Genomic DNA, 20,689 nt, shown 5'->3' on the forward strand with positions numbered 1-20,689 from the left:
TGCTATGTACAAAAACAGCTCTAGAGGTACTTTTAAACCATAGATTTGAACATGACTGCATCATAGAAAACTTCAATAAATAGCAACTCTGAGGGATTGTAAATTATTTTCCTGTGCATTCTTACAGTAAACTGGAAACACCTTTATTCACCCTGTTCACAATTCTCTTAAAGTGGTTCAGACTGCATTTGCAGAAGAAAAATAAACTCTTAATTTTAGCGTTTACATTCATACTTTGGCCACCAGGTGGCAGCACAACATGCTGGAATCAACACTGACACATTATCACATGACCAAAATAGAAACTTCACAGCCAAGGCTTATAGTCTTACAGTGAAGGGATCATCATTAGTATTTCTTTGGGGAACTGATGACCACCCGACTACCAGTTAACTCATTTAGTCTAATCTCAATGCTGTCGTCGCGTGTTCTCCTCATAGAAGGATGTTTTTTGAACATATTACACTAAAAATAGTCGTCCATATTTGATTTTTCACATCCTGTTCTTCCTGAAAACAACTTGGTAGTAGGAGCAGAGTGGAATAAGATGAGCCAGTGGCTATGTTTATCCATGTTCTGTGCACTGACAGCCATGAAATATAATGAACTTATTTTTTTAACTGTTTTTGGCAGCTCCATCAAAGCAACTGTATCCAGGTCTCAAATATTTTTATGTTTGTTATTTAGAGATCATTTGAGGCAAATGCTGTGGGGCAAATTGAGTCAACAGTCCAGTTTACATTGTACAGCAGCACATTTTCATTGTACAACTTACTCATTTTCCCGTATCTTGGATATCACGAGTTAAAAAAGAAAAAGGCTCTTTTTACCCCCGTCTCCCTTACCAGTTCTGTGCTGAGACAATCCACTGTGCTAAATTGGAGTTGAACTGTTTTTTGTACATTTCCCTCTGCTTTCCTGTCACTCACCTGTCACCAGTGTTTGTATAAGTGTAAATGGCATCCCCTCTTAGTAGGGCTAGAAATGCTGAAAGGTGTCTACCTGCCCTTTAGATCTCTGCATCATTCACTGAGATGAAAGCGCTTTGATTTATTCTAATTAAAAGACCATTAAATACCAGGGCCAGACCCCCCAAACCAATCTATCTCCAACACAAAGACAGCCTATCGCATGCACACACATATAGACACATACACAGTAGTTGACTCTCTGTGGACTGAAGAGCCAGGTGATCTTCCACAGGCATTGGTAGGCAAAGGTTTTAGCATGTGGCTTAATTGCAGCCAGCCTCCCCTGCTGAGCGTAATTAGTGTTCGCTACCATGTCACTTCCTGTGGAGGTTCATTTATTAGAGATGATGATTGGCTGTGGGATGAAACGCGGGGGTGACACCCCCGCCTCCCCTCACAGTGGGAGAGGGACACAGCCAGGAGGCCAGTAAAGAGAGGATCTCTCCTGCTGGATGCTCCCCTGCCTTGTATAATGACCTCATTAAACCCAAGTTGTTTTGCCACTTGTCATGTTGATCATTTAACACACACAAAAATTCACTTTTCGCCAGTCGGCCTGAAAATTCCTCTTTGTCCTGACTCTGTTATCAAGCTATTTCACATTTATTATTCAACACTGACACACCGATGCTTTTTTATTGCTTACTTTCTTTCAAAAGTAAATAGGCTGAATTCAGGATGAACTATTTAATGCCAAAAATGGCATACACTAACAGGCAAACACAGGTACTACTAATCAAATTAATGAAGACTCTATACCTAGATGAGAATCTTTATTAATGTCATTAGTAACACCTGAGTTTATCAAATATTACAGTTTGTGAAATAAAGGAGCAGACACTGGGAGGCAATCGCAGTTTCCCCCACTGCAGCATAATGTTGAGCTGCCTCTTGGTTTATGCGGTGTAAGACCGTAGATCAGCACACTGATATCAGAGTGAACGCAAACCGTTTCTTTGTGGTTATCCATTGTGTAACAGAAATGTGGGTTATTATCGCCGAGAGGCTAATTTGTGCTATGACAATGGCAGTCACTTCACATCAGCACGCGTTTACAGCCAGTCTCTTCATTGCATGCAGTAAGTGTCTCCATTCTCTCATGGAAGAAAAACAGATCAGTTAATCTGTTCCATAGATTTTTTTATTGATTATTTTATTATTATGAAGTAAACACCCGACTGGGGGCATGATTTCCAATATGACAAGTGATGTATGTAAGCTCTGTGGTCTTGAGCAATCACACAGAAGTGTGAGGGAGTTGTTACTTGGGGCAGGTGCAGTCTGATCAGGCACAATAAGTAAAACAAACTCTAATGCACGCACTAAAAAAACGTGTGCATGACACCATTAAATATACAGCTATACTATATTTTGCATATTCGGTCTACATTATAGCATGTAGAGGAAGTGCACAGGCTCCTCTTGGCTGAAAATAAAATGATTTAATGGTAGCATGCAAATCTTGGAACAATACAAAAAAATCTTATGAAGTTTAATTGAAGGTTTGGGTTCAAGCCTGGAGTTTGATTGTTGTGCACATGCTTTTTGGAAATCACTTCACCTGCCAGTAACTGTGCCAAATGAGCAAGCGAGATGCCTGCCAGATATTAGCAGCTCCTGGGGTTTCTGTTGAAATTGGATAAAATCCCACAACTGCAGATTTACTGGCTCATTTACCAGACTAAATGCTTCAGCCAGAGGTGCCAACAACCATGGCTGTAAATAACATCCGTGTACTTTTGTTAAAGATAGTACAACAGCCACGATTAATGTTCAGTTACTGTTTGTTTTTGTTTTGCAATAACATTGCATTATTTCACCGCTGAAACAGCAGAGGTGAAAACTTCAGTCCACTAATGAGGGTCTAGCTTTTTGTTGCCTTCAGTGTTTATGGTCAGGTCACTACCCCAGGGACTGATGGTGGGTTGTATAGTTAAGTGTTGCTCTGATTGATGTATTTTGCCTCTGGCAATAAAAGGTCAATATAAATGATTAATGAGAGGAAAATGTCATGAGGGAGGGGAAAGAGAAAACAGGGTGATTAGAACCTAAACTTTCCTCTGCTCTCTCTTTTTTTTAACCTTTTACCCTCATTTTAGGATGTAAAACCCTGAGATTTAACTACACGTAAAAAAAATAAGAATGTAGGTCTTTCATTAGGGAGGAGGAGGAAGATTATTCAGAATGGGCTTGAGTGTTAATCACAGCAGCAGACAGACAAATTGATTACAGATCAGCAGAGTTTCCACTCGTGATGTTTATCCCTTTTACTGTGATACCTGTTATGTGTGTTTAAATCAGTGAAGAGAGAATTCCTTGTGAGATTCCAGTAAAACTGCATGTGAGTTCAGGCGACAGCTCTTTCTCTCTAATTATAAAACTTCAGCAAATCTAATGAATACCCTTATGAAAATACATTCAATGACCCGATCAGCTTGAGACATGTTTGATGCATCCCTTTAGGATGCTACTGTATGTGCGTGAGTGCCACTGATTAAACCAATAACAAGAATATTTTTGACACCACAAAAACAACCACACTTGAGTTAAATTTTAATACTCTTTATTAGATCACAAAACAATCCCCACAGATCTTTTCATTTTTGTGCAAAAAAGCTGGTCTACTTTAGCATTACTTTATAACATTCAGAGAGTATTTACATGCAGTTATTGCACAGCTGCAAAAATTATTTTTTATATGTTCAAAGAGCAGCATGAAGTCCAAATAATATAAGCTGGCAAATATTCCACAGAAACACCAGGACATACAGGATATACAGATCTGTTCTACTGTGTAATTTACATAATCATTATTGCCAGAAGTTTCTATGTACAGCCACCAAAAATCACCTTACTCTAAATATAGTAATGCTAACACATTGTTGTGAATTCGGTCATTTACACAGATATAGATGTAGTCCACATTCACACCGATTGCACTTCTTACCTTTGAATAATACTATAAACACACCTGACAGAATTACAGTTATTTACAGTTCAGCACTCTGCAGTCCTCTCAGCTTCGGTCGGGTGATGATCGGCTGAAAAGGTGGTAGCTATTTTTTTTCCTCTATGCTTTGGTTCTCCCACGGCACAGGGTCGTTTTCCTGTGTGAGTGATCCACCTTCCCTCTCGTGCCAGAACTGCTCCACATCAGGCAAGACGCTCCCATCTTTAAGACTCACGGTGTCCGCTTCCCTCCCTCCTCCTTCTGCTCCGACTTGCTCCGGCTGAGGCTGAGCCTCCCTGGTGGCTTCCTTGCTGCAGCCTGATTGAAGGCTTCTCTCCCCCCGCAGCTGACCTGAGGTCTCTGGTCTAGGACAAGGGGACTGGAGAGTGGTGGGGTTGTGGGGTCCAGGCTTAGGTGGCAGTTGCTTGCGCAGGGTGAGGCGTCTCCAAAGCCCCCTGTAACCCTCTCTGAACTCCTCGGAGAGAGAAAGGACAATGAGAGGGTTTACCAAAGACAGAGAGAAGGTGAGCAGCTGAGCAGAAAGGATAAGGAGAAGGGGAGGAGAGGAAATAAGGGGCTGAGCTCCTTCAGTTTCCTTTTCTGCAATCTGGCGCTCCCAAAGCCACACAACCCAGTGAGGAATCCAGAGGACAGCCATGGCCACAGTGAGGCTGAAAAGCATTAAAGTGAGCTTCCTGGATCTGATCTGTGTACGGAGATTCTGACTCTTACTGGAACGGCGCTGGCACTGGCCATAAGCCTTCCAGAAATACATAAGGGCAATGCTCAGAGGTGCACAGTAGACCCCCAGAGGATACGCTTTCACATACACAGACATGAAATCCTGGGCTTCAGGAGGAACCGTCATTACGCACACCAGCCCACGGATCTCTCTCTGCAGCCGAGCAAACAGCCAGTGTGGGATGGTGACAGTGCAGCCAGACAGCCATATGAAGAAGAGCACCACCAGGATGGAGCCCAGGTGTATGCTCACCTGCTTGTTTGGATTTGACACGTAGCGGTAGCAGGCTTTGGCCATGATGGCCACGGTGAAGCTCTTCACAACCATGCAGGATTGGAGAAACCAGTCGGCTGTCTTGCACACCACCCAGCCTAGATTCCAGCTCGTCTTGGAGTATGAGGCAGCCCTGAAAGGCACTGTAAACATCAGCACCAGCCCATCTGCAAACATCAGGTTGAAAATGAGGGAGTTGATGAGAGACAGTTTGCCTTTGTGCGCATTAGAGAACAGGATGACCATCGCAGTGAGATTGCAAGCCGCGCCCAGGATACAAATGACTCCCAGAATAGCTGGCACCAGGACCCTGAGCTCAGTCGTGTCCAGGTGCTGGAAGGAATCGTGTTCACTAAATGACCACATGTCTACAGAGCTGTTCACCACAGTGCTATTGGTCCCACTAAGCTTATCCATTGTTTCCAGAAGATGCTGATCTGGTCACAAGAAGATAATAAATGAATTTTAAAAAATAATTGAAGGCAGGCAGGAAATGTAGGGGAAAAATGCCCTGGGCGGAAAAAATGTCCAAAAACAATGTGACAATATATCTTGGAGTTTACACCTGTTCAAATTTAAGCACCAGAGAAGCAATGACTTCGCAGTGTACAGAGCACCTGACAGTCCTCTGGTTTATCCCGAGATGCGATGATGCAGCATCTCGAGCAAGTTATAAAGATGCTGTTTGATTGACAGCTGCTGTCCCCAGCTGGCAAAATGTGTGTAGACTACACCCACATGGGGCCAATTAGGAAAATCTCAGCACAGATGAATATACTGGATTGGTGCAAATGATTCATTAAAGTTATGGTCTTAACAGTAATCAGATTCCTTAAATAAGAGTTAAAGGTAACAGTGCCTACCCAAGGCACTACCATAAACTGTGACCTGCATTCACTAGACATCCTGACAGAGTATGTGATTTATCAATGAGGTGGTTGGGACATAATCACAAGCTTCATTTAAAATGTTTCTTTTGTTTTGTTTTTTTTTCAAAATTTCATCATATATAAACAACAATAGATATTAATATTGAGCTTCCTCCAACGGGTGGCTGGCCTCTCCCTTAGAGATAGGGTGAGAAGTTCAGCCATCTGGGAGGGACTCAGAGTAGAGCCGCTGCTCTTCCACATCGAAAGGAGCCAGCTGAGGTGGTTCGGGCATCTGACAAGGATGCCTCCTGGGTGAGGTGTTCTGGGCATGTCCCACCGGGAGGAGGCCCCGGGGCAGACCCAGGACACGCTGGAGAGATTATATCTCTCGGCTGGCCTGGGAATGCCTTGGTGTTCCCCCGGATAAGCTGGAGGAGGTGGCTAGGGAGAGGGAGGTCTGGGCTTCTCTGCTTAGGCTGCTGACCCGTGACCCGGCCCCGGATAAAGCGGAAGAAGATGGATGGATGGATATTAATATGAATAAACCAACCAGAACCAATCAGAAGAAGTCTCCTGTAAATGTGCTCAGATGAACAGTTTTTATAATTTTGTCTTTGTAAACCACCACAGTGAATTTGAAGTTAAACACTCATGGCATTAATTGTTTAAGAAATACAGCCCCTCATTTTCAGCGACTCAAATGTAACTTCACAGACTAACATCATTTTAATTTTAACACGTTTTAATACTTGGGTGAAATTCCTTTAAATCAACGAGTGCCTGAAGTCTATCACCAAATGTTGTGTTTCCCTACCAGACCTTTCATTGCAGCCACCTTTAGTTGCTCTAGTTGCATTTTCTTACTATCAGCCTGTCACAAAAACACATAATTTGTTAGAGTTTGACATACAATCATACCAAAGATAAGTTTGAGAGGCATAAAATTATAGTTTTGCAACAACAAGATCTATTAGCTGGAAAACTTCATAGGCAAGTTGAGGACAAAAGGTAGCCAACATCCAAAGAAGAGCTTTGAATGTCTATACTACTCAAAGAAATTACAGAAAGCTTGCCTCAGGATGTTCAGACTGTGGTGAAAAATAAAGATGGTCATAGCAAATACTGATGAAATGACAACAAACAGCCTAAAATGTAGGAATATGTAGTATGAGGTGTGGTCCAGAAATTCATGTGTAGTGAATTAAAGCTGAAAATTGCATCTTGATTGATTTAAAATCCAACATAGTGATATACAGGCACAATATTACAAGTACTTATGGACCTAGCTGTAACTTTGCTTAACCTCCTAGGACCTGGCATCCACATATATGGACATCACATTTTGGGTTATTTAGACCAAAATACCAAAGACCAAAATTTTGCTCTCCTAAGGCCTGATATCCACTTACGAGGACATTATACTGCTACTGTTCTATCAAAATTGTAAACAAATATCCTTATATGTGGCTCTTATTTTTCTTAAAAACAAAAATAAGGTAAAAAAAAAAAAATCTGTTAATTCTTTGTTTTTACATTCATCAGGCCCCAATCAGCCCAAATATCAAAGAGAAATTAAAAATGCATGCTGTGGAAGAGTTCGGGTCTTAGGAGGTTGAGGAAAATCCCATTTCATCAGCTGGACTGCCTTTATTTGTCTTAATTTTTGCCCACACGAGGGCGCCCTAACACCACAAGCAGAAACGGTCTTAGCCCATAAAACATCTTACATAAAGTTTGATAATTGATTCAGCAGGTGTTAACAGAGAAAGTCCACCAGTGCATGATTTGAACTTGCACATCTTTATTCTTTTTTTTATTCAAAAGAAAGTCCAGTAAGCATAAAGACTGCATGGTATTTCATTGCATTTCAATACATTCTGAGCTATAAAAGTCTTTTTTTTTTCAATTAGAGTGTCACAAAGGAGGTTGTTTAGAAGACATTACTGTTTAAAGGAATCACACTTAATTATTCCCTGATTTCACAGAGTTCACTTAGACCTTTGACTGCTTTGCTTTACGGGAGTTGGCCGGTAAGAGCCGAGTGCTGAAAGACAATCTGCTACTGTTCCATGTTACCCATTTTCAGCTTGATGAGAAACATGGAAAGGCATTGCAGCAATCTAATATTTATATAAAAAAAACTGAATAGTGCCCCAGATGATCTGCAGATGTACAAATATAGCTATACGCAGGCTGTCAGCTTCATCAGAATCAGATCCAACGCATGCAAAGAAAAAAAAAAGCTATGCTAGCATTGTTAGGCCAAGAAAATCTCAAGTTTTAAATTCAATATGTCAACACGATGAGTCGACCAATCTACAGTCTACAGATCATTTTTAGTACTATCCAAATAAAGAGAAAATGTGGCAAGAAATTTAGAAATGAATGTGACTTTGTTTGTGTCTCTTGCAAACTGACAACATCAGACTGACTTGCAAGGTGAGAGCAACAATTACTTTGTACATATCACAGCATTCTCCCCTGAGCTCACAAGCATGAAACCAGTGCTCTAATGTAGAATTGTGACTACATTGATTCAAGCACTTTTTCTACTTGGGACCTGTGTGGAGCTTTTTTTGTGTGTGTTTGTTTATTTAGAGAGAAAGAAAGAAAGAAAAAGAACAAAAAAAAATCCTAAGTTAACATTTCATTTGAAACATTCACACACTCCCTCCTTGTAGCCATTACCCCTCCTCCCCACCCGACCCTCCCCTCCCTTCCACTACATCGAACCCCCACATACCAAAAGAAGGCACCACAGCTTCTAAACAGACTCATTGACCGAGAGAAGGACTCAACAAAAACAAAAGCGTTAAATAAAACCCAATGACACAGCCTGGAAGGGCTTCATTCACATTACAGACTACAGCAGTCTCACAAGGAGACACGAGATTGGTACTAGAAAGACTGTCTGTGTTGTGTCACAGGCAGCGAGAACTCAGTTTCTGCGGGTCAGAGATTAACAGTCTTTTCCTCTTCTGCAGCACATTGCGCTGTTCAGGAATTTTGCCTCACGTAGAGGCTGCAGGGTTGATCACATGCATTGCAGCATGAGAAGACCGAAAGACAGGGGGCACTGTTGCTACATGACAGTGAGCCACCATCACGTAGGCCTGGTTTCTGTCAGTGTGCTCTATTTTCTGTTCATTGTGCCCACATCTGCCTCTGTCCTTAGGGTCCAGAGTGCTGCTACGTCATAATGTGATGGTAGCAATCCTCTTGTTGCATAAACGCATGGGAAACAATTCTTCGGGTGTCCGCATGGCTAAATAAATTAAATTATAAGTCAAATTGAAGAAGTTCATTCTTGATTTCAAGGAATCAAGTTGTTGCTTCCTAAAACATGTGCTGTCCACTTCCCCCACTTTAGTCACTGGATACTTTTACCCTGGTCGTCATCAGCAGAGTCGGGGAATTCAAGACAGCAGCCCCTTACAGGTGCAGGGTCAGGGGTCAGCAGGGGGCAGGCTGCCCTTTAGTTGACCTTGTCCTGAAAGATGTATAGGTTGTTGGTGGCTGCTACAGCAATGATGTTTTCATGTGGGTGCCACGTCGTGTGAAGGATCTTCTTGCTGAAGTCAAGGCTGTCGACGCTGATCTCATCCTTACGCCGCTTCCCACCTACACACACCTGGAGGACAACAACAAAAATGAAGAGGCATTAAGAAGTGGGAGTGTGGCAGCTCGCACGTTTCACTGATGTCAGTCATTTGAAAGATGACGGGGTGGGTGGGGTGCTGACTAGGCTTGTAGCTGGCGTCAATGGCGTCACTGAGCTGGACCTCTAAACCGTGTTGGTGCTAAGCGTTAAGAGGCCCATGCTCCAGTTTTGGTGAGTTAAAAGTCTGGCTGTATTTATTAGGTATCTGTGTCTGCGAGATATAAATGGATGCATCTTGATAACGAGCCAAGCTAGTGTTAGCTGATAGCTTTGCACCCTTCCAGATATGGTCAGTTTGGTTCAAAAACCTCTAATGGTGATAGCCAAAATGCTAAAAATAGGACTTAAAAAGGGCTATTACCAACATTTGTTTCAGGTTTGGTCACTTTACAAAGTTGATATAAGATTGAGTTAGCAAATTAGCTAGCCCCATATTTACACATGAAAGAACATAAATCTAAAGTTATCTTTCATGAGCAGAAAACAGAACTTTGATGAGAGCAAGCAAAACCTAAAGTGCTTCAAAACCTAAACCTAAAGCTGTTCTTTACAGCTTTGTGTATACAAAAGATTCTTCTCTCCACTGAAAACATGTATCCGGTCTTTAAGTCTGACGTCATTAGCCATGTCTGGGCCCAAACTCCGCTGCAAGTCCCTAAGTCAAATGATCACTGCAGCATTACTGAGAGTTGAAAACTGTCTAAATTCTCTCATCTGTAATAAAATGATCAATGTGGCTGCTCTACCAGGTGTAACAATTAAGTTTAACGTCCAGGCATCCATGAAAACAGAATTTATGATATTTAACAGAGTTAGAAGTTAGCAGGGCGTTAGCTTGCTAGCTTCCATCTAAATATAATATACCATGTTCTGACTGAGCGATTTATGAAACAAATTCAAACGTACAGCTCTGCTATCACTTCCAACATAAATGAAGACAGAAAACTAAACAGCAACGACATTTGTTACTGAAGTTGGGCTAGCTGGTATATAATGATGTGCTACGTGATCGCTAGCATGACAAAGCTATGTTAACATAACATAAACAGTAAAGCTGGAGGGCAAACGCTAACAAACGGAGGACTTTTTTCCACACGATAAAAGTTAACATAAGGGTTCCCAATGGTTAGGGGCAAATGCAATTGCATGGCAGAAGACATTACTGTAAACTGACCAAACGTCAGTCAGGAGAACCACCTAGATAATCCATTCACAATACAAGGTTAGTCATTAATATACTGCTGCACGGGCTGGGCTGTAGTTACATCGTAAGGGTTTAAAAACTGAGCTTTAAAGTGATTAGCAGTAATAAAAACCGAGAGAAGCTGACAGTGATCACTGACTGTTTTTAGGGGCTTGTTGAGATTAAATAGAACAAGATACAAAGCATTAAAACATGTTAAAACACATGACAGCCTTATTAAATGCAGACTACTTTGGGCCCGGAAGCAGTATTCATCACGTCATCACTTAAAGACCGGATTACTGCAGTTTGAAACATAAGACTGCACAGTGTACATATACTAAACACATTTCTTTTGTTCATTTGTGTGTTGTATTCAGTCATGATTGTCACTGTTAAGTCAGGTCTGTTTTGATATTGAATTTCTGGACTTGTACAGCAGATTTCTAGTGAGGACATTTTTATCAAAGTTACAGAATATAAGGAGGGGAAGTGAATTGTTTTTAGTGACACCATTACTTTAAAATCTCAAAACCGACTGGTCACAAAAACTGCTGGTATTTACTTAATCCTTTTTTTTTTTTGTCATAAATGAATATCATAGATGAACTCAAAGACATCTGGAGGTGCCACTTTCAATCAGTGAAAATTACAGCAGGAAATTTCACTATTGACCAGCTTTTTATAGATATTCAATAAATCATTTGGCTTAGGAAATAATTGACAAATTAATCGATTATGACAATCATTGCTTAAACCCTGAACTAATTACATTATCAATGAGTCTGTCAATGATTGCCTCTGATACTTTGGTGAAAACATGTCAGAAAATAGTGAAAATAATGTCAATCACAGGTTCCCAAATTAACAAATTGAATACTTTTGCTTGACAAATCAAAAGATATTAACTGTCACAGATCCACACAATCCAGCAAGAATCACAATTTTGGAGAACCAGTGAATAATTAGCATTTCTCCATTAGAAACTCACTTGCGGTGAGGCATTATAAGACTAAAACCAGATGTCTTTGAATTTAAAAAGGATAACTTGTGTTGGTGATGGTACCTTGCGAGGCTTCAGAATAGCTCTGGGTTTGCTGTTCTCTCTGGATGCTTCCAGTGTGACATCGCGTTTGGTATTTCGGTCGAACATTCGGAAAAAATTGTTGTAAGAGCCGGTCATTATGACGCTGAGGAGGGAAAAAAGAAGAGAGGGGGTGTTATCGAGAGGGGTGGCTGGATGGACCGAGCGGTTGGTAGATCTGGTCGATGGCGGCGCTGAAAAGAAGTCTCACCTGTCTGATCCATTCCAGACGCACTCAAACTTGTCAAAGATGCAGTCGTTTTCGTACAGAGAACACAGCTTACCCCGTAAATAGTCGTGAACCTGAAGAACAAAACCAAAAACATGACAATCTGCAGTACTTTTTGGATCAGTCTTTATAGGCCTTTGGAGTTCTTCGCATTGCCTTTTAGTGGGCAAACACACCGAAACCATAAGCTGCACCACCATATGCTCTGCTTTCAGTAATCCCTCAAGACCTGGTGACCTGTGCTAAGATGCTAGGTAGCAGGTGGAGGCTGAGGTGGAACTGGACAGAGAATCCCTTGAGCCCGGTTGATGGCCTTATCAATCATGATCTGCCCTAAGATGGCTTCCCCTGATCAGACAGCGTGGACGTGACTGCCGTGACCACACAGTGGGAGGTTCTGCCCTCCGGGTTCCATCAGCGCCTATACTATCCGTCTTCTTACGGACATTCAGCTCAATAAGCCCTCCTGGGGTAATTGCTACACATGACACGGTTACAGATTGGCAGGGTGACAGTGAAACAGGATTATATTGAGTGATAAGCCTGAAATCAATAAGTTTTGATTTGATCTGGGCACAGCGGTTATTTACTAACTTCAGCAGCGGAACATTTTCTTTGGAGCCCTCAAGCTATCCAAAAAGCACACGAGAGAACAATGAAAAGCGTACCTGGTACGTCTCGAGCGGCTTGTTCTCCATTTGAAGGTCCCACACCTTTACAGTGAGGTAGTCTCTTGTCATCAGGTAGCGTCCGCTGTGGCTGAACTTCACGTCAGAGATGGATGAGATGATTTCAGAGAAGAAGGAGCGAGTGGATGGATCCTCTGGCTCCTCAAAGTCTACATGTAAAAGAAAATGTATAAAGCAGTTATCTTTCAACAGAAGATTTTACACTGTTGGTGCTCGCTGCTTTAAAGACTTTAAATCGCTTCAAGGAGGAAGATTCGGTTTGGGCAGTGGAGGCTGCTATTAGAAAACAATGACAGCCACGACAATGCCTGGATGCTGAGTTTTCTGCAGCAGCTGCATCTCCTCACAGAATTACATGTGTGTTTAGGGAGATAGTTGTGGGTCAGCATGGTGGGTAAATATTGGTTATGATTCATATTGATTTTGGCAGCTGCTGTTCCGTGTGTAGGCCAGCACGCTGGGGATAACAGACAGGCATTCCATCGTTAGCTGTCAAGTTATTGTTCCTCCTCCTCCTCCTCCTCTTTTCCTCCCACCCTTCCTACCCTCTCTCTCTCTCTCTTTAAAAAAAAAAAACCAAAAAAAAAAAATTCCCCCACCATTCTCCCCCCACTTCCACTCAATCCCACTCCTCAGCTGAGGCCTGGAGAATAGCTCTGTGATGTGTCAGTGGGGAGTCTAACTAGGGATGCAGTGTGAGAGATGAAAAAAAAATGGGGGGATGAGGAAGGGATAAGAAAAACAAATCAATGTCAAAGTGCTGGGTCCATATGAGCCCTGCTGGATTTGTATGTGCGCGCGCCAGCGAATGCGTGCGAATAAGAGCAAGTGTAATGTGTGCATGTATATATGCATGTGTTATGTGTGCCCCTGCCCTCCCTCCCATCCAGATCCACGGGTGGATAATAGGGTCCCCGGGGAGTCAGCAGGGGGGCTGTTTGGTCCCTCTCTCTATTTGTCCTGGGGCTCAGCTCACTGGCAATCCTCGGCGGCCATTCATCCTTCCTGTAAAACTGACTGATAGCAGCGTGCTCCAGAATTTATTTTTATATATATATATATATATATATATATATATATCCTTCTATATAGAAGGAGATACACTATGATTGTGACTTTGTGTTGTGTGTGTGTCACAAAAAGGAGGAGTGGTGTGTGAGTGCAGGAGAGAAGGCTTTACATCGCTCTGAGCCGTAAACGTTAATGCAGTGAGACAGTAGGTTGGTATTAACAGACCTCTCCTGAGGCTAACAAGAGCACCTGCCTGCTTTGCCTGTGTGTGTTTGCTACAAGCACCTGTCTAGGAATGGCACACACATGCCAAACAATCAGAGTATGAAGCCAACAACTTCAACTGCCCAATGTCTCCAAATGTAAACATTTTTTTTCCAGCTCTCATGTGATGCTCATGTGAAATTCAACAGGCCGTGTTGGTGCTGGGTCCAGTGGATCCATCAATACGTCTGAGGAAATGAGTGACATTATTGAACAACAGGGTGTGTCCATGAGGGACTAATGCGATTGCTCTTAAGCCATTGATTTCCCAGCAAAAATGTCAATGTATTCATTATTCATTCAGCTAAAGTGTATCCATGTGATGTCAAGCTTCGGAGAAGGCCATTCATTGTTTGAGACGCGCTACAAGATTTATTCGTGTGTTATCAATCGTGGCATATTGAGCAGGGGAAGCCCACATGTCACAGCTGAAAAAAAAAGGTGGAGCTGAGTGTGAATTTACAGCCAAGGTGTGGAATATTGGAATCGGGCTATATTTCCCTTGTTGACTACCATCACCTCAATGGCAATAAAGGCATCGATGGAAATTGTTGATTTTTGCGGTTTTGCGTCCCGTGAATTTTGCAGTTCTCCAGTATCTAAATTTTGTCTGCCTTAAAGGAATAAATTAATACAATAGAACAAAGGTGTTCAGTATTTCAGTGAACCTTTAAAGAATTGTGGCTAGATAAAAACAGCCACGTTTCTGGTAGGTCTACCTGAACACTAAGACACTTATTAAATCTGCTCCCATGATGCTCTGGTACTCACATTTGCAGTGCTTGTCGCAGAGTGCGGCTTGTCTCATGTCACAGAGGCGTATTGAACCTTTGCTGCTACTGTAGGCAAAGGTGTTACACTCCTGCGGGTGGAACTCTGCAGAGGTGATTACTTCCGTCAGCTCCTCCATGTTGGCTGGTTTGATGTCCACAATGTCTGAGAGAGAACCGCTAAGGAACAGAAGACTACAGTGGACATGTAACCCACAGAGTAAAATGAAAAATCGTGCCACTACTGAAATGCAGCCCTGGAAAAAAATACATATTTTATGTACAAACTGTTACTAACAATGATTTTTTTAGAACCTCAAATCTATTTATCACCCTATCATTATTATCATTATTAATTAAAAAGAATTAAGTGTGATTTTGAGTGTTTTTTTCTTCTCTTTTTTGTCTTTTTTAAAAATGAAAACAATGATAATCATAGGAAAAAAAAAAAAAAAAACAGAACAAGAGGATACTGAAGCTGCGGTCGGTGATCTCCAGGTTCCACAGGTTTATCCGAAGGTCATCGGTGGAGATGAAGGTCTGAAGGTCGGAGTTGACAGAGATGGAGTTGATGTGGTAGGTATGGGCGTTGCTGAACACCCGTCTGGCTGTAGCCTCGACCATCAAATCCATAGGCTGAAGCACCGGCACCTGGAGTGAACATTTAAGGGAAAATGTAAAGTAATGCAGACAAATATGCAAGAATAGAAAAATCAGCTTGAGGTTTTTGAGGGTAGTAATTACTAGGCTGGCCTTCTGTGAGTGTATCTGTGTCTATACTTGTGTCGGTGTGTGTGATTGTCCAGATATTTTAGTGAGGACCATTTGGGCAGTTTTGTGTGTGTCTGTGTGTGAGGCACAATCGGATGACTCCGGGGATTTATTTGACATTTACTCCGCAAATCTTAATGACACAGAAGCTCAAGGGCTGCTTGATGAGTTGGTTCAATCAGACCGCAAATATCTCTCTGCTACACAGCTACCCAGTAATCACGCCTCCTTCTCTTTCTCCAAGTCACTCCTGCTTTCTTGTTTGTGTGTGTGTGTCATGGAGAAAGAGAAAATGGAGAGAAATCGAAGGAGGTGGAAAAAAAGACATGGCCCGAGGGCATCGGCAGGCTCTGCTGAGGAATGATAACTGAACTCTGCAGAATTAAGACAAGCTTGCACAGACACACACACACACACGCAGACACACAAGAACCCAGAGCTGCACATTGCTGCTCGGGCTTCAAAGAAGCCCAGTACCAGTCTGCATGCAGCCCCCCGTTGGCCAGATAAAACCCAGACAAAGAGAAGAGAGGGGAGGGAGCGAGGAGAACAAATCGGCTGCTTCTTCCCTTTTTCTCTCGTCCGTTGCTGGCACTGACAGAGACATGGCAGCCCAGCAGGCTGCTGTATCTCCGTGGATGTCACTTTATTTCCATGTCTTTCACTGGCTGTCCAGAGAGACACAGAACATATTAACCCATAACCCCCGAACACTGACAGTTGTGCCGTTCAGCTTGCCCCTTGCAGATTCGCTGTGATCTGATTGTCTTTGTAACATAATATATTTATACATTTCTGCCTTAAAAATAATACTTCAAAGTAAATCAGTAGGTTATAATGTTTTATATATGTCTTTATGAGATACTGAATGATAAACTTTAAATCATTGTATGAATTCTAGGATGAATATTAGTGAATTCCTCCCTCTCCTCCTCTGCTTTCTCCCCCTGCTGAGATTTCACAGCCTCTAAACAGGATTGCCACAGTCCCGGCCTGTCCTCCAGGTTGCTATGATCCCCTGGCCAGCCAGACAAAGAGGGACAGACACGCTGAACACAGCACTAATCTGCAATGGCAGACACACACAGACACAGTCCTGTGTGTCTGTGTGTGCCCTCTTTTGTGTGAAAATTAAATAGGTAGCGGAGTGATAAAAACGAGAGAGAGAGAGAGGATGATCCCTTCACGGTGTTCATCTCAGCGCACATATTGATCGCTCATTCTCAATTTCTTCTGCCAGAAGTTCAAAAGAGTCCAAAGATAGCAGGTTGCTTTGTTGGTGTCAGACTCTCATTTATCGGGACTGAAACTGATCACAAATGAAAAAACAACTGTGACACACACAGGCGTGCAGCATATGTCACTAAGAAGTTTATGCTGGATTAAAGGCTATCATAGCATAAAAGGCTGAATGCTAAATTTTGACTTAATCAGCTTATCTGAACTCTGCTTGCTTGGATTCCATGTGCAGGTCTTTCCAGAAACGCTGGTTCATTCAAAATACGTGAGCCTGGGTTACAAGCAGCAGTTGTGGGATCTGTAAAACAGGAATCTACCAAAAGGTTAAATGAAAGATGCTACTGCTAGGTGATGCTTTTAATTTCGTTTTTAAACTGAGCACCACAAATATTCTTAAATATTTCTGATATCCATGCATAAATAAATAGTTCTCCATCCATCTACCCTCTATCTGTTATCTGGGTCATGGGGGGCGCTGGAGCCTATCTCAGCCTCCACAGAGCACAAATATTCTTCATTTTTGTTATTTATGGATATAGTGGCAGTAAGTTGTCATGTTTTACTTTTTTCTATAGTAGTTTTTTCAGTCTTAAGCCACCCGGACCACTGATGCATGGCTTCAAATATTTCATTTTTGTCAGATTTATCGCAGTCTCGTTGGGTCATCCAGCCTCCCCTCAAATAGAAAATCTGTGGTTTTTAGTGACAGAGAATAAAAACTCTGCCATCACTGACTCTAATTTTCACGTCCATAAATTGCAGTCCATTTCATTGTGGACTAATTCAAAGTAGTGCCATCGATGCAATGTTTTCATTCCACTCAAATGTTGTGCACTGTCTAATAAAGTGAGTGTAATCTAGTCGCAGCCTATTTTCACCGCAGTGTATGTGACATCATGGGTGTTGTGACATTCAACAGTTTCACATACCCGTAGAGTGGTGATGGTGGATGGGTCTCGGATCCGTCCGTCCTCATCCTTCAGGTTGTAGCCTTCAGGGCGCTTATCCCTCTCACTGATCTTCCACAGCTTCACTGTCTTGTCTGAGGTGGACACGTCACACAGGCGCACAGACATACACAAAATACAGTTAGATCACGGCTCAGCAGAGTGAATCTCAGATACAAGATGGATGCGGGGGGCTGGGGATACAATCTGGCAAGTAGCTGGGCAGAAGCCAGCAAGGATGATGAATGGCGACTCCTGCGTAGATTCTGATGTCACCGATATCAATCTACAAGTTGACTTAATTTCCCTGCTGCTGTTTATACCCTCGCCCCTCCCCTCCCACACCCTGGAAAAGCCATCTGGGTTGCTTTTCAATTTTTGCATCATATAAACATCGGTTACATCTCATCTTCTCGGTCTACTGAAGTGGATGGCAGCCGCAGTCAGGTTGTCTGCTTTTTTTTTTTTTCCTCTCCCCTCTTAATTTCCGCTGCGATGCCGGTGTCAGAGCAGCGAGGCCATCGCCACAGGACTCTCCACCATCTGCTCCAGCCACCGCAAGCACGTCTGTAGCAGCCATGCGTGAAGCCCACAATCTGCAAGACGTCTCTCAGCTGATGTGTGTACTTGTCTGCTGTGGCTCTCGTACATGTACGGCGTGTGTGGTGGCACATGCCTTAATATGTGGCCCTGCTGTGACAGCCATGCATGAAGCCCTTAATCTGAAACTCTTCTGCAGGTGACACTTGCTCACCCAAGCAAAACAAGCAACACTGTGTTCTCCCAAAAAGTCAAAAAGACACTGTCAAGTGATATTCATCACACCTCCTTTTACATCAACTGCAAATCTGAGCATTCTGCAAAGTGACGAATGAATCATTTTGCACAGTACCTGACTAATAACACTAGCTCACATGTAAACATACTCCAGTGTAGGGCTGGGCGATATGGCCTAAAATCCCTATCGCGGTATAATTTGAAACACGTGCGGTAACGATATATATCGCGATATATTATTTTCTTCTGTATAAGGTATTTTCCACACTATAAGGCACACTTAAAATCCTTTAATTTTCTCAAAAATCGAGAGTGTGCTTTATGTATGAATTCTGGTTGTGCTTACTGACCTCGAACCGATTTTGGCGTGCAGAAATCTGTTAAAAAATGTTTTAGTACAACTTTGGTAAGCCACACTGCTTGATGAATTGTCAGAGCATTACGGCTGCCGTAGTGAGGAGCTTCGCGGAGTAATCTGGGTCCAAAACTCCGTCCGCTTCAGGTCCCAAAGTCAAACGAACACAGAGTTAAAAACGGTCTAAATTCTTTCATCTTTAATAAAATCATCAGCGATGCTGCTTTACCAGGTGTAACAATTAAGTTTAACATCCAGGCATCCATGAAAACAGAATTTATTAAATTTAACGGAGTTAGAAGTTAACAGGAAGTTAGCTCGCTAGTTTCCACCTAAACATGATATACCATGTTCTGACTGAGAGATTTTTGAAACTAATTCAAACGTACAGCTCTGCTACCACTTCCAACATAAATGAAGACAGAAAACTAAACAGCATTGGTGTTTGCAAGGTTACTGAAGTAGGACTACCTGGTATATAATGTTGTGCTACGTGATTGCTAGCGACACAGCTATGTTAGCATAACATTAGCGCAGTGAAGCTGGGGAATGAACGCCAACTTTTTTCCATTCGATAAAAGTTAACGTGAGGGATTCTGGTGGTTAGGGACAAATGCAATAGCTGCGATGCTTTCGACCAAAACAGGCGCTGCTTGATGACGTCATCAACATGCGCTATCACGATAGAGCGGTGTAGTCAAAATCTTTATCGTTGGCCAAATTTATATCGTTTCTATCGTATATCGTTTCTATCGCCCACCCCTACTCCAATGATAGATTATTGGTTCTTTTGACCATTCTGATAGTTGTGCTGCTCTTACAGCACCTTAGGTGTACTGACCGTTGGTGGAAAGCAGGAAATATGCTGCATTCTGCTGAGGAAGCCATTTGATCTTGTTGATCTTCTCCTCAATCTCCAAACTCTTCAGGTAGTCAAACTCTGGCTCATGGCTCTGGAATGTGCTGTAAACATTGTACTCCCCACGACGCTGGGGCTGACTCTTACTCTGCAGAGGAAGAAAAAAAAAGAAAGTGAAGCACAGGTAGACTTTGTTTTTTTTGGTGAAAGTTTCATTAGATTCCCGTGATTATAAGACAGGTGTAAATGATTCAATATTAGATCTAGCATTTTGGAAAAGATGTAATTTATCTTTAATTTATCTTAAATTCCCCCTTAGGAAGTTTACTACCAATAATAATAATGCATTTTATTTAAAAGCACCTTTCAAGACACCCAAGGACACTTGACAATAGAATAAAACACATAGTAGAACAATGACAAAACGTAATAAAACACTTTAGTCAAGCTTTGCATTTGGGGATCTCCTCTCCTAATTCTGGTTTGACAAAATTACATCAAGCCCCTACCTCCACGGATGAAAAGTAAAAGTTACATGGAAATGATATCTCGTTCTGAGGCTGCGAGATAAGGGTTTTGGGGGGGTCACCATCTTGTTTGGAAAAATGAGATATGACCAGGAGGGGCAGGTCATTCACTGGCTAACAACTTGTGACTGAAACAACAACAGTTGTTAGCCAATGAGCTAACGGGTAGATAAAATAATTTACAAAAAAAAGACTTAATTTTTATGCCGTATGACCCATAATATGAACCATAAACGCAGCAGGTAAGTGTTTAGCATTTCCCATATGTAGGAAAATGGGAAAATATAGGATCAGAAGTCTTTTATGCAACCACAGCCATTGGCATTTGGTGGCCCTCAGACAGTATGCAGGATAGGTTTAAGGAACTTCCGCGAAGACTTCATTTCCCGACCTGGAAGCTATACTTTTTTTTTAGTAATATTAAAATGTTAATACCACAGGAAAAATTAATGAGCGATTTCATGGTGGCCACATCCATTTTTTTATACAGTCTATGATATATTTACATAGATTCT

The 20,689-nt window shown here is 42.1% G+C and overlaps 2 protein-coding genes across 3 annotated transcripts in view; both read right to left on the reverse strand.

Annotated features, from left to right (window-relative positions):
• Positions 1-3,561: 3,561 nt before the first annotated feature.
• Positions 3,562-5,353, reverse strand: gpr151 (G protein-coupled receptor 151; the record flags this gene model as incomplete). The annotated part of the gene is made up of 1 exon (XM_082509313.1): positions 3,562-5,353. One exon carries the CDS (start codon positions 5,351-5,353, stop codon positions 4,028-4,030), a length of 1,326 nt encoding a protein of 441 aa, XP_082365439.1. The 3' UTR covers positions 3,562-4,027.
• A 3,172-nt stretch (positions 5,354-8,525) lies between these two features.
• The window catches only part of ppp2r2ba (protein phosphatase 2, regulatory subunit B, beta a), a 42,184-nt gene continuing 30,020 nt past the window's right edge, over positions 8,526-20,689 (reverse strand). For both annotated transcript variants that reach the window (XM_082558160.1, XM_082558161.1), the window contains exons 3-10: positions 19,630-19,795; positions 17,639-17,751; positions 15,173-15,350; positions 14,701-14,865; positions 12,634-12,803; positions 11,948-12,039; positions 11,719-11,842; positions 8,526-9,439 (exon numbers count right to left, since the gene is read on the reverse strand). In XM_082558160.1, the coding sequence (XP_082414286.1) occupies positions 9,284-9,439; positions 11,719-11,842; positions 11,948-12,039; positions 12,634-12,803; positions 14,701-14,865; positions 15,173-15,350; positions 17,639-17,751; positions 19,630-19,795 (1,164 nt within the window). In that variant the 3' untranslated portion in view covers positions 8,526-9,283. The remainder of the gene's footprint in view (positions 9,440-11,718; positions 11,843-11,947; positions 12,040-12,633; positions 12,804-14,700; positions 14,866-15,172; positions 15,351-17,638; positions 17,752-19,629; positions 19,796-20,689) is intronic.

Source organism: Aulonocara stuartgranti, assembly GCF_965226115.1.
Source record: "Aulonocara stuartgranti genome assembly, chromosome: 2".
NCBI classification, from domain to species: domain Eukaryota; kingdom Metazoa; phylum Chordata; class Actinopteri; order Cichliformes; family Cichlidae; genus Aulonocara; species Aulonocara stuartgranti.